Source organism: Dipodomys spectabilis, unplaced genomic scaffold (assembly GCF_019054845.1).
Source record: "Dipodomys spectabilis isolate Male_0828 unplaced genomic scaffold, ASM1905484v1 ptg000019l, whole genome shotgun sequence".
NCBI classification, from domain to species: domain Eukaryota; kingdom Metazoa; phylum Chordata; class Mammalia; order Rodentia; family Heteromyidae; genus Dipodomys; species Dipodomys spectabilis.
The window spans coordinates 26268302-26282694 of record NW_024870696.1 but is presented as its reverse complement, the minus strand read 5'-3'; the positions used below and the strand labels follow the sequence as shown (position 1 = coordinate 26282694).

Sequence of the window (14393 nt, the reverse complement as noted above, 5' to 3'; positions counted from 1 at the left end):
AGTTGAGCATGGCTGCAGAGTGGGCAGGCTGGAGCGATCGAGGAAGGTGTGATCAGTAGGAACTTAAGCTGCAGGAAGAGAGGATTAAGAAGTTCTGGTGTGCTGTTGCACAGTAGCGGATTGGATAAACATAGTGTTTATCCAATACTAGGAGATTACATGTTCTTACCACAAATGATAAGTGTTTGAGGAGATATGTGTGACCTTTAAGAGTCAAATCATATGAGGCTGGGGATATGGCTTCCTGGTAGAGTGTTTGCCTAGCGTATGTGAAGCTCTAGGTTCCATTCCTAGTACCACATAAGGAAAAAGCTGGAAGTAGAGCTGTGGATCAGGTGGTAGGCTGCTAGCCTTGAGCAAAAGAAGCTTGGGGACAGTGTCCCGGTCCTGAGTTCAAGCCCCAGGACTGTCAGATATATACATAATGCATAGAATATACATGTAACAAAATACCACATGGTATTCCATAAATTTGTACAGCTTTTATTGTTTTCATGTATCATTTGAAATGTGTGTGTGTGTGCGCGCGCGCGCGTGTTTATACTGGGGCTTGAATTCAGAGCTGTGCACTGTCCTTTAGCATTTTCTGCCCAAGGCTGGTGCTCACCCTCATTTTTTTTTGCTAGCTAATTGAAGATAAGATACTCATGGAATTTCATTACCAGGCTGGCTTTGAACTTTAGTCTTCACATCTCAACCTCCAAAGTAGCTAGGATTATAGGCATAGGTCACCAGAGCCTAGCCAAAAATATTAATTTTTAAAAAAGGAAAAAGAAGAAATAACTATAATCTATAAAACAAGAGAAGGTTCTGCTGCAGACATCACCGTACGAGTGATTTGCCCATTTGTCACTCAAAACATGCATCCAGAACTTTCTCTGTGACAGGTGTTCCAGGGATAGGTCAGTAAGTAGGACATAGTCTTCTGAGGACTTTACTGTTCAACAAGAAATAGACATTTAAAGAGATAAATATAAATAAGATAATAGCATTTTGGGGTTGGAAGAAATTAAAATTTAATTTTGCTATTTTCTGATATAAGCTAGTTTCATCAGTTATAAACAGTACTTTAATAGTACTTCTTCCCCAACAGTTATTACTAAACAAATATATATAGGTATATATATTAAAAGAGGTTATGCTAACCGCCTGCCACTAGTGCTACAGATAGTTATACCCACAAGAACCCTTTAGAAGCTGAGCTGTCATCTGTTTACCTAAATTTTCTAAGTTGTTTACATCAATTCAATATTTAGGTAATATTCAAATAAGAATTTATGCAATTTAACTTTTCCAGTGTTTGGCATTACATTAGTAATTGATAATCCCAGGAGACTTATTTAATATGTATTTCTTTTTTTTATTGATTTTATATGAAATTATTCTAAATAGGTATATTTTTATGTCTCCTCTGACCCAAATGAAAGCTCTCAAAATCTTCTCTCATGAAATAAAAATATCTCTACCTAACACCATGGGAATGAATTTAGACAATAACAGTTGACGTTTTTTTCCTTAATAGGAATATGATGAAGAATGGGCAAAGAAAATTCAGAGTGAAAAGTTTCGCTGGCATAATTCTCAGTGGCTGGAGATGGTCGAGAGCCGCCAGATGGACGAGAGTGAGCAGTACTTGTATGGTGATGACCGAATTGAGCCGTACATCCATGAAGGAGATATTCTGGAAAGACCTGACCTTTTCTACAACTCAGGTAAGGCAGCACCAAGGCCAAAAGAAACAATTTGTGTGCTACAAATCAGCATTTAGCTATGCCAGCCTTGCACATTTCAAAAACGTGTAAGCACTTTTTTTGATGACTGATCTGCTATGTAACATCCATATACACCAAGAAAATCTAGTAACTTGTTATCTTTTCAAGTATGTCTTTGATATAATCACCATTAAAAAAAAATGGGTGCTAGTCAAATTAGTGGTTCTTAGAAGTTTATGACTCTCTAGAACATAGATTCTAAATGAATGGTACCAAGATTTCTGACTGCTGTCCAAAATAAAATACTAATTTTTCTGACTGCTGTCCAAAATAAAATACTTATTTTTCTCTACTCTTATTAATAAATATATAATTCATTAATTTATATTTTATATTCTTAGGTACTTCACAGTTTAATTTTGGTATATTTTGCTTTAATAGCAAACTACTAAATTTTACTTAGTGACTAGTAGGACACTTTAGGTACTTTGGAGCAATATTTCTCTCCCCCTTTATAAACGTTAGTGGTTTTCAAGGCAAAAATTAATATTTGTCCAAACTTTTCATATATTATTACTTTGTTGATTATGCTGTACTGCCTTTCTCCAGGAATGATAGATAGATAAGATTTTGCACATTCTGACTTTTTTAGTGTTCTCCGCTGCTACCAGTGTTACTATTACAGCAGTGAAGTCATTTAGTTGAGAAGAGAAAGGAAAGTAATTTTTTTGAAACTCTGTGAGAATTTGGAAATAAAAAGTGTTATGGCTGGGGTATTGCTCATGACAATACCCAAACGACTCCAATGTCAATCACCAGCACAAATAAATACATACATACACACATAATATCCGAATTAATGGCTCATCTTTTTTTCCTACTCTGTAGTCTTACTATATGTTTACTTTGTTCTCAATTCATGTTTTTCTCATTTTATCAGAATTTGTGTGTGATTAATAAATGGCTGATAATATAGTTTATCATCACATTTAACCACTACTAATTAGCATCACATCTAATCACTAATACTATTGTCTATTCACATTTTCATGAATTTATATTGTACAGACTTCCTCAGCATACTCTGTATCCCTTTCATATTTTATATATATTCTCAAACTTTAGAAAATTGGTGCTACATTTTGAATATTGAATAGATTTCTTCCTCACTGAACTCTACAGCAGTTATGAAATGCTGCTTTGTGTTTCAAACCAGATGGAAAAGATCATTAATTTCAACCAACGAGAATTTCCAAGTTCGGTAATAGCAAGCAGCTGTTGTCGAATATCCAGTATCCATGAAGTAGAATGATGTAAAATATGGGTGACGTGATTTGTTTTGTTTATAGGAATCAGAATATTCTTAGAATCAAGTTTCTTTCCTTGGAGATTGATAGCTATGTGTCAATATGAATCAATTCCGCTTCCAAAATTGAAAGTGTCAGTTACCTCATATTCAACTTTATTGTTTTAATGCATAGAAAATTTCAGAATGAATTTTTAAGTTGTATTACACTTCTAAAATTTGTTTTTATTAACCTCTTAAAGTAAACAAAAATCATAGCTTGTCTTAAAAGTTCTGTACCCTGTTGATAACATTTATGTGACCATGAAAATATCATGCTGTTTAGTTCTTATAGCAACTTGTCTAATATGTTTTTAGTTTATTCCTTTTTTTGTTTATTTCCATGAAGTTCGTGGACTAAATAAAAGTTGAGTCTCTGCAGTTTTATACGTGATGGGCAATAGCCCCTTTTCTTTTATCACATGTAGCTGTAGCTTGGAAATCCCAGATAAATATTTTAAACTTAGTTTGTTTGAGAGGTCTTGTTAGAGCTGCTTCCTATAAAAACAAAGTTAGTAACAGGGGCCAAATGTGATTCTTCTGAGTCTTTTACTTTAAAATGAAATGATATTTTCTGTCTCCTGATCATTAGAGCCACCCTCTATTTTCAAATGATTAGGTGTCAGTCAAAACATATGTTTCTCTCTTGCTTTTGTAAGAATGTTAGAGTTATAAGACTGGTATCCCCTTTACTTAGTACTTTTTCCTTAGGATCTAAAAGTGACTATAGTCATTGATTAATTTCCTTTGCTGTCATGAAAGTAAACTGCTTAGGTGCTTCTCACAAATAGAGAAAGAGTATAGTGTAACTTACAGACAGTTTTACTGCTACACACTTGACTTTTTATACAAAGGACTTTTTACTTGTTTATGTTCTTCATCAATCATGATTGATCTGTCTTATTCTTAGAATGTGAATATATTTCTAGAATATGAAGATTAAAACAATTTGTAAAAATCATTATTTTGTGTTTAATGTTGTATCTTACCAAGTGTACCCAAGTAAGTTAATGTTCATCATTTTAGTAATTTCTTTTTCTCACTTTCTATGTTATTGTCATCCATTTCCTTCCACAAAGTCACAAGAGTCCAGTAGTCTAGTAATCCAATATAACAGATACTAAGTTGTAAGTTTCACTTTTGTACATGGTTGTTTTTTTTTTTGGGTCCAGTCGTGGGGCCTGAACTCTGGGCCTGGGTGCTGTCCCTTAACTCTTCAGCTCAAGTCTAGCGCTCTACCACTTGAGCCACAGCGCCACTTCCAGCTGTGGTGCTGAGGAATCGAACCCAGGGCCTCCTGCATGCAAGGCAAGCACTCTACCACTGAGCCACCTTCCCAGCCCCTGTGCATGATTTTTCTTAGATAGTTTTTTACTGGCTTTTAGAAATCAAGAGGTCAGTAATTTATCTGCTTTGATTTTTATCACTGTTCCAGTATACACTCCATTTATTCATAACCATATTTATCGTTGTACTTGGAACATCGTAGCAAGGTCTGTTACATAACTGTAAAACTGTTATCCTGTATAATTTAATAACTATATATGTATGATACTCCAGAGTTAGGATGTTTTGTTGTATAGTATCTCCTTTTTTCTGTTTGTTCTGTGATCATTCAAATGTATTTATTCATTGTAGCTGTACTAGCTGTGAGGAGAAACTTAAAAAGTACCCTACTATTAAATTTATTTGGGGTTTGTAATCGAGTTTGTGAGGACTGAGGCCATAGCTCAGTGTTAGACTACCTGCCTAGCCTGTATGAATCCCAGGCTTGAGCTCCAGCTTGTATGTCTAATTTTTAGTATTTTCAAAAAGAAATCATTTTAATTGCTCAACATGAATAATCACATATTAACAAAGTAGTTGGAATGCTTTTGATGAGATGTTTCTATGAGAGTTTACTAGAACGTTAATCCCTAATTTGTCAAAGAGAAGAAGTTCCTATGTCAGAACTACCCAATTCTCACTAGCCCATAAGGTGTGCCATTGATACTATAAAACTACACCCTGTGCAGTACCTTAGAACTTTAAAAATGTATTTCAGGGGCTGGGAAGGTGGCTCAGTGGTAGAGTGCTTGCCTTGCATGCCTGAGGCCCTGGGTTCGATTCCCTAGCACCACATAAGCAAAAAGAAAAAAGCCAGAAGTGGCACTGTGGCTCAAGTGGTAGAGCACTAGCCTTGAGCTGAAGAGCTGAGGGACTGCATCCAGGCCCCAGAGTTCAGGCCCCCACGACCAGATCCAAAAAAAAAAATGTATTTCAGAAATATATTTGTATTCCTTTTATTTATATAAGATCTGGATTATTGTGTTACAAGCTAATTGTATCTATCTTTATAAATTTTCTGGCTAAAACTTTGAAGTAAAAAAATTTAGTTTGAATGCTATTTTATGATATCCTAATTTCCTGTATTCTCACTTTTTAAAAAAATTTATTAGCATATATTATTTATACAAGGAAGGTTTGTTTCATTGTGACATTTTCATATATAGATTTTGTTACTTTTTCTGTAAAAACAGCAGAAACGTTGGATTTAAAAAACAAGAATTTGATCCACTTTTAATTTCTTATATATTTTACTTTTACTAGGTCACATTTCCTAACTATAAATTCTAAAAACATGGTAAAAGTTCTTTCAGATGGTTTATATATATCTGAAATACTGACTGCTAAGATCTTTTTTGCTGTGCCACTGTGATCATCTTTGCATTCACTTTCAAAATGGTGTATGAATATTATTTCAACATTTTATTTAATGTTCTTTGTTCCTCCAAAATTGGCAGGATTCTCAAACCATCATGCTCAATTATAGGTTTTAATTTTACAAGGTGATTTATTGAAAATGTTTTATCTTGTAGTTGTTAATTATAGTGCCATGTCACAAACTCCTACATACAAATAAAATTTATTTATTTATTATTTATAAATTGGTGCTTTATTGTCAGTCTGTGGTATCTTGGCATTTCCAACAGCTGCTGGTCTTTTGATTTACAGAACCTAATATCTAGTGAACATAAAAACTGAACTAAATGTTACTAAAACTTCAGTGAAAACTCAAGTATTTTAAATTTAGAAGAGTCACAAGATAAATGCCAAAAGTATCTATTAACAATTCAATAATTAAATAATATTCTAGTCCATTAATATATGATGTGTCACAAATGGATATATGTACCGAATGAGCAGTATGGAAGTCTTCTTTTTAAAATGAGCAGGATGAAAGTTTTTAGTAAATGAAGTTTTATACAAATGAAATTTTGTAAATGGACTAATTTGCCAACTCTATTAACTTATTTGTATCAGATACTCTATTTTTTAATACTCCCATTCTTCGGATTTTGCTATTTAAATTCTACCTACTCTTCCAAACTTATTAGTTATACTTTTTCTCCCTTGCCTTCTAAGAAGAACTTTCTAAACACTGCCATTTATTGGTACATATATATACTCCTTTTGTGTATTATTTATTAATAATTCATTGTACATATTTTATAAAAATTATTCAAAACATTTATGTATTATAATTCTATATTATACATAATGTTATATATTTCCTATTGTGATGTGTTAGGTATGCAATAATGGTTTGGTGACTAAATCATTTGGTGAATAATTTGCCTTCCATGTGCCAAATTTTTAAATAATGTGATGGATATAACTTGGCCAATATTTGTATTTAGACTTCAACAACCCAGATCATTTCAGAAGACATGGAAGTTCTCAGTGTCATCCAGATGGTTAAATAAAAGCCGTATACCAAAGTGTCTGTTCCATGCATAGGACAGCCCTGAAGTGATCATAGATCTTTTTTCCCTCAGACCCTTTTTATTAACTTATTTATGATTCTATAAAAATAAGTTATCTAGATTCTTAGATAAAAGAGCAAATTAGAAATAATGTAACTCTAAATTAGAGAAACAGTACCAGAGACTTAAATTTAGGAACAGAAGTACTTTATAATTTAAAAAAAAAAGGAACTAAAGCATAATGGTATGGACTCATTTAGTATGGGGAGTCCTAAAAGTAGGAATATATAATAACTTAGATTTTAATGAAGATAAGTCATCAAAAAGTATTTAACTTTGTAGAATACACGGTTTTTTAAAACACATGGAATAAAATTTTACTTAGGTGAAATTTCACTGTCAGTTTGTATGTTTGTTAATGTTTAGTTTTTTGATATGCCTGACTCTACGTTCCACAAGTGAAAGTTGCCTAGGTGTAAAATACGAAGGCTGCTCTCTACGTTCACTGCTGTGGGATATCCTCTGGCCCTCGCTGAAGGCCGCTCTCGGTTTGACAGGGTCGTTTCCTTGTTATTCCTTACAAATATACTTTACTAGTTATCACTTTATTTCTAGATGGATTAATTACCTCCGAAGGAGCCATAAGTCCAGACTTCTTCAGTGACTATCACCTTCAGAATGGAGATGTGGCTGGGCAGCATGCGTTTTCTGGCAGGTAAAGACTTCCAAGAAAAATCAGATGTATGGTGTTTCTTTTGTTTTTGAAAAGTTAAAATTCTCTTCATTCCCAATTTTTATATCCTTTCTGTTAAAGTGGAGAGGGACCCAGACTTTTCAAGAGCATGTTTGTTTGCTTTTAAGTTAATTCCATGCAAAAAATGGACATCACAGATCTGAACAGATTCTTTACCACTTTGGAAACACTGTTGAAACAGACTAGACCTTGGTGAGTTTGAACACAGGTTATTTCCTCGATGTTTTCAATTAAACAGAACCAAGAACAAAGAGGCATAGTACAAGAACTGTTCAAATGTCACTATGCAGAAAAGTTAATGCTTTAAATTGATGACTTTTCTACTGTAGAGAGCATTCAAGTAAAATATTTCAGGACAAATATCTGACAGGCCAGCATTGTTGTGTAGTTAAAATATGGTTCCATTGCTGCGGGCTGGTGGCTCACCTGTAATCCTAGCTACTCAGAAGACTAAGATCTTAGAATCGCAGTTCAAAGATGGTCTGGGCAGGACAGTCTGTGAGATTCTTATCCCCAGTTAACTACCAGAAAACTAGAAGTGGCACTGTGGCTCAAAGTGGTAGAGTGCTAGCCTTGAGCAAAAGAGCTCAGTTTGCGGCCCCTGAATTCAACCCCATGACTGACAAAAAAAAAAAAGATAAATAAAAAAATGCAGTTCCCTCCATGCTTCATTCCTCATAGAGTTAAAGATTTCTTAATTTGCCAAAAAATATAAACAGTATTTCCTCTTTATACTACACCTATTAGTATTTTAATTTAGGCTGATAGTTGATATTTCATATTATCTAATATAATAGATATAATCTTATTTTTCCTGAAGCTTACTTTTCTAATTCAAACTATTGATTTAATTTCTGCTTTTAAAATGTTATTTTTATTAGTATAAGCTATTTTCTGTTTAAGAGATCCATTCATTAATGTGTTTTTAAATGAATGATAAAATGTGATAAATGCAATTTAACCTTTAATGATCACTTTTAATAATTATTTAAATTCAATTGCAATTATAATGTCTTCAACCATTATTGATTGTCGGATATAATGTGTCTTATATATATTCATCTCTTTAATTTTAATGTGTACAACAATGTTTTGTGTTTTGTTTGGTTGGTCATGGGGGCTGAACTTTGGACCTGGGCACTGTCCCTTGGCTCTTCAGCTCAAGCCTGGTGCTCTACCACTTGAGCCACAGTGCCACTTCTGGCTCTTTTCTGCTTATGTGGTGCAAAGGAATCAAACCGGGGCCTCATGCATGCAAGGCATATACTCTACCACTGAGCCACCTTCCCAGCCCCTACAACAATGTTTTAAATCAAGAATTATATCTCTTAGGAGTGAAAAATCAAGGCTCTAACATTTTAAGTTAGCCAGGCACCAGTGGCTTATGCCTGTAATTCTAGCTACTCAGGAGGCTAAGACCCAAGGTTTGGGGTTCAAAGCCAGCCCACACAGGCCAGCCCATGAGACTTACCTCCAGTTAACCACCAAAGCTGTGACGGAGCTGTGGCTCAAGTGGTAGAGCACTAGTCCCCAGGCCGAGTCTAAGCCCCAGAACCCACACAAGAAAAACCAAAGCAGTCAAGAAACATAAGTGTTATGATAGAAGTGTTATGATTTGAACTCAGATCTATAAGTCACCAAAGTTTATGGTTTTTCCAGTATAAAATGCTGGAGGAAACAAAATATATGTTTGTGACTTGTAAGCTTGTTTATCGCTGACTATATTAAAAGAAGTGCTTTTTATTTCTCCACCTAGTGTACACATATATACTTTTTACATACATGTATGTATGTGTATGTAGGTGTACATTTGTGTATATGTCTGTGTAGAAGAAAATTTTCTTTAAATGATACTCTTACTATCTATAATGTACAGTGTTAGTTTGATTACATTTTTAAATACGGATTTCAACTCGTTAAGTTGATTTCACAATTCACTCAAGGTCATGACCCAAAGTTTGAGAATGTGATAGGAAAACATTAGGAGTATTAACTGAAATGTGTAGCTCAGTCTTCTGTAGTGGCTTTTCAATTTAAAAAAAAAAGCGCTCGATAAATGGTTTTATCAGTACAGTGAATCATCACTGTAAGACATTCTTGCCTCAAAAAATAAAAGCAAACTATGGTTGAAAACTAAAAACCATATGACTTTTAATTGCTTCTGGTGTTTCTGGATATATAGTGTAGTTACTTAACTGAATATCATATGATAATTCATTGTATAGTGTTTTCTGAAACAGTTGAAAAAAGAAAAATAACAGAATTTTGCTTATAGCATTTGTAAGATTATCCAGCCATTATAATTACTATGCTCTCACTTGATTTCACTGTGAACCAAACAATACTTTTGTATATCTTGTAAACATTTCCATCTAAAGAAAACAGACTGCTACTAACTACCTATGTGAAGGTTTGCTTTCTTTTTTCTTTGGAGAGAGAGTCGATAGCTCAGGCTGGTCTGGAACTCGCCCTTGGTCTCACACCTGACAGTCTACTTCTCTAACCTCTCTAGGGCTGGGGTCAGAGTTGTGAACCAGCTCAGCTAGTTTCATGTTTTCAATATGATTGTGTGAGTTTAAGGATGCTGAACATTTCCACCGAAATCAAGTACAGCACTGGTTATGGTGATTCAGAACTCTAATCCCAGCAGTGGGGGGCTGAGGCAGGGTGGTTGAATTGGAGACCAACTTGGGATACACGGTAAGACTTTGTCTAAAAAAAATTAAAACTTAATACACATTTTTAAATACTAGGCAAAATAATAATCTTGTAAACCCAATTAAGCAAAATCTCTTATTTCTAGTTTTTAAAAATGGTCATTTTAAGAATGACCATTCTTCCCAAATGATAAAAAACATTTGAAACACATAGGTTTAGTGACTAGGTTATTTTTAAGAGTCATTTGTTTTTGTTTCTGTTGATTATTTTCAGTGACTTGGGGAAAATACTTTTATAAATTCTGTTTATTTCAAAGTTAAGAATATATAAGTAGCTTCTTATACTTTATAAAAGATACATGACAGTAATGCACATTTAAAAAGTTAGTTAATAAAAGATATTCTAGACTTTTTCAAATCAAGAGTGTGAAGTTCTACTTATTATTTTTTATGAGGGAATTTTTTTAAAGAGTACGTCCTGCTAGGTGTCGGTGGCTTATACCTACAATCCTAGCTACTCAGGAGGCTGAGATTTGAAGATTGCAGTTGAAAGCCAGCCTACACAAGAGAGTCCATGAAACTCTTATCTCCAATAAGCTACTCAAAATAGCTGTAAGTAGCTGGGTGCCAGTGGCTCACACTTGTAATCCTAGATCTGGGGATCATAATTCAAAGCCAGCCCAGGCAGGAAAAGTCCGTGAGACTCTTATCTCCAATAAGCCACTCAGAAAACTGGAAGTGAGGCTGTGGCTCAAGTGGTAGAGCACCACCCTTGAGCTGAAGAGCTGAAGGACGGGACCCAGGCCCAGAGTTCAAACCCCAGGACTGTTCTAAAAACAAACCAAAAAAAAAAAAAAAGAAGAAGAAGAAGCACCTCCCTTTGAGAAAGTTAAGTCTTTCATCTTTTGACTTTTATACTTTTTCAGGCCTTAAATCACATAACTTTCCTACTTTTTTATTTTCAGAAGAAGTAATATGCAATGAACTTCCCCAAACTTTTAAATAATAAATCAAATGAAGTGGGATTCTACATTGTCTGTAGAGATACAGAGATACAGCTGGAGGTCTACTTGTTCTTTTCCACATTTTGCTTTATTATTCTGGATTTGTTTACCTTTTCATTTATTCCATTTTTTGGGGGGGTCCAGTCGTGGGGCCTGAACTCTGGGCCTGGGCGCTGTCCCTCAGCTCTTCAGCTCAAGGCTAGCAAGAGTGCCACTTGAGCCACAGCGCCACTTCCGGCTTTTTTCTTTTTGTTTATGTGGTGCTGAGGAATTGAACCCAGGGCCTCAGGCATGCAAGGCAAGCTCTCTACTACTGAGCCACCTTCCCAGCCCTTATTCCATTTTTTTAATATTTAGGATTCTCCCTTTAATGGGTTTTATATGATATTCTTGATGCTCACCAATCATGGATTTTTAAGTTTGGCATATCTTTTAATTATGCAGAGATTTAAAGTATTTTAAATTGATACATAATTATTCACATTTTAGTATGACAATGTTGCTGTATAATATGTCAGATATTTTAAACTAATGGTTGACTTTCAGCTTCTAAGATCCAATGGATAAATTCAGAGCTCATTAGATCAAATAATATTGACTCAATACATTATTTTTTAATTTCTCCACTTTAACTGATTTTAAAATAGGAATATTTTTCAGGAAACGTTCTTTTTTATTTTTTTGTACGTTTTTTATCGTAAAATGCATGAGCATTGTTAAATGATAAGTTCTTTAAGCAAAAGTTGTTGAACTCTATTCTTTATCTCCACTTTGAAGATGAGAATAAGCAGACTAGATAGATACCATAAAAAATTAAGACTGTGAAAGAGTAAGTCTTAAACCGAATTTTAAATATTAAAAAACTGGTTGTCTAAATCCCTCTAAAACAAGAAAATGTTGTTCCTGTGGAGGCTTTGTATGTGTATCTGTGTGTGTGTGTCTGTGCGTATGCATGTATGCATGTGTCATTGAAATCAGAGAAAATGGCCCCGATGATTTACAGACTCTTTCCCTGCTTTATCATATGTCTTTGATAACTAAGGCCTACCAGGTTATCTGGGGAGCATAATAGCAGGTTACTGTATGAAAGGTGAAGCGCCACCACCACTGTTGTCTTTAGGGGTCTCACTGACAGCTGGATGTGGAAGAAATGTGAAACAGTACCAGAATGCCAGGCGCCACTTCTGCCTTTGTTTTTTTCCCCAAATATTTCTACTTGAGTGGATGATCTCCCATTCCTGCAAGCTAATGAATAAATTTGTATGTCAGGAGCTTTTTTACAAAAAAAAAAAAAAAAGTGTTTAAAGTTTAGTAAGTATTAAGACAAATGTCTGAAACTCCGAGAAATCAAGCCAGATTCAGAGAAGTGTTTAACAGTTCAAATTGGTGTTTTCCCAAAATCCACGTCAAGGCCCCTTCGTAATCTGAAAGCCTACCTTTGGTAATATAGCCAGACAGTTTAATCGGAAACAGTGAGGACTGCTAAACTCATCCATCCAGTCTGCAAGATAAAATAGACACTGGCAGCTGGACAACGGGTCCTGGGCCTTAGGCATGTGTCACTATTGGTTTGAACCTCTTGGCGCCAGGATTTCCCGACATTTCAAGCTAATGTAAAATGCATTAGGGCTCCAAGGCATTGCCGTGGAGCTGCCAGTCCAGAACGTCAAGTGTAAATCTCCCCTCCCCAGAGCTGAACTGGAGTTAGAAAGTGAAATGGAACTTGCTATTAAAGCTAATTAAAAATAATAGGAGCAAGACTTTTTTTTGGTTATATACCATGAATTCATACCATATTTTGGACCGCTTTTTTATTATAACTCTTACTTTTCAAGACTAACAAGAACCTCATGTTAAGAGTATTTTTAAACTGCTTCCAGCTTTAACAAATCAGTTTCTGTTGCAGTAAAAATGGTCCATTTTTCTTTTATAGGAATCCAATTTTCATAAACTGGGAAAAAGTTGCAGAGTCTGCTTAGGTTTCCTTGGGACTTTGAAAAATATTTTTCAGAGCGCTTGGCACTCTTTGTGGTAGGCACCGTGATGTCGCTTGCTGACCGTTGCATTGAGATCAGAAACAGAGGAGACGCGTGCCCATCTGAGCGGTCCTTGTGCGCCCTGTGTTTGTCCAGCCTGACTGTTTCTGAGAGAGCTGCACCTTGCCTTTTTTGTGTGCATTACTGCTGGGCCTCCATCTTACCTCTTACATATTCATACCTCCCATTGTCTGCCATTCTTTCCAAACATTAGTTCGTAGTAGAAATGTTGGTTTCAAAATCATGCTGAATTCATTAAGCTGTGAGAAATAATTTTCATCTAAACTTTGTTAATGTATCATTTTCTCCTAAGACTAAAATTCTTCATGTAAAATTTAGACTGATTTCTTACATTGTAAGGCCACCTTAATTATACTTAACTATGTAGCTTATACTTAACTATGTAGTGTAAGGAGCAACTCTTATTAAGAGTAATATTAATACAGTATTACAATGAACAAAGCTTACCAAACACCTTGTGATAAGCCTTTTATTTACTTATTGTTCTTGACGTGCACATTTGCCTGGTCCCTACTGCTTGTTCTTAGAGGGTCGAGATTGGGATGTTTGCAAAGCTGATTAAATAGGATTTTGTTAAACCAGGACTAAAACACACAGAGAAGAGCGTTGGGGTAGGTATTAACAACAAGGTCCTGTTGAGTGTTTTAAATTCCTCTGTTTCAGACAGAGTGCCAGACAGAGTGCGTATGAGTCTGTCTAAAAGAATCTAGGTAGTACATACCTGTAATCTAGACTAAGTAAGTGAAGATCAGGAGGTCGGCCCGGGCAAGCTGAGCATGATGGTTGTAGCTATGATCCCAGATACACAGGAAGCATTTCTACACAATAGGCTCACAGTCCAAGGCTGCCTTCAAATACAAGCACAAGGCTATCTAAGAAAATGTCGAATGCAAAGTGGGTGCCCGTGGCTCACACCTTTAGATCAGACTCTGAGGCTGGCTCCAAGTAGAAACATAAGACTCTTCTCTGAGAAGTAGCTAAAGCGCACACTTGGTGCCAGTAATTCCAGTTGTATGGAGGCTGAGGTCTGAGTCACATTTCAAAGCCAGCTCAGGTAGACAAATCTGAAAGACTTTTTTTTTTTCCAATGAGCCAGCAAAAAGCTAGATTTTTTTTTT

General features: G+C 35.1%; 1 protein-coding gene across 1 annotated transcript in view; it reads left to right on the top strand.

Moving 5' to 3' along the window:
* The window catches only part of Kifap3 (kinesin associated protein 3), a 112582-nt gene that overhangs the window by 74584 nt on the left and 23605 nt on the right, over positions 1 to 14393 (top strand). The window contains exons 18-19 of the mRNA XM_042674349.1: positions 1523 to 1712; positions 7419 to 7518. Of these exons, the coding sequence (XP_042530283.1) occupies positions 1523 to 1712; positions 7419 to 7518 (290 nt within the window). The remainder of the gene's footprint in view (positions 1 to 1522; positions 1713 to 7418; positions 7519 to 14393) is intronic.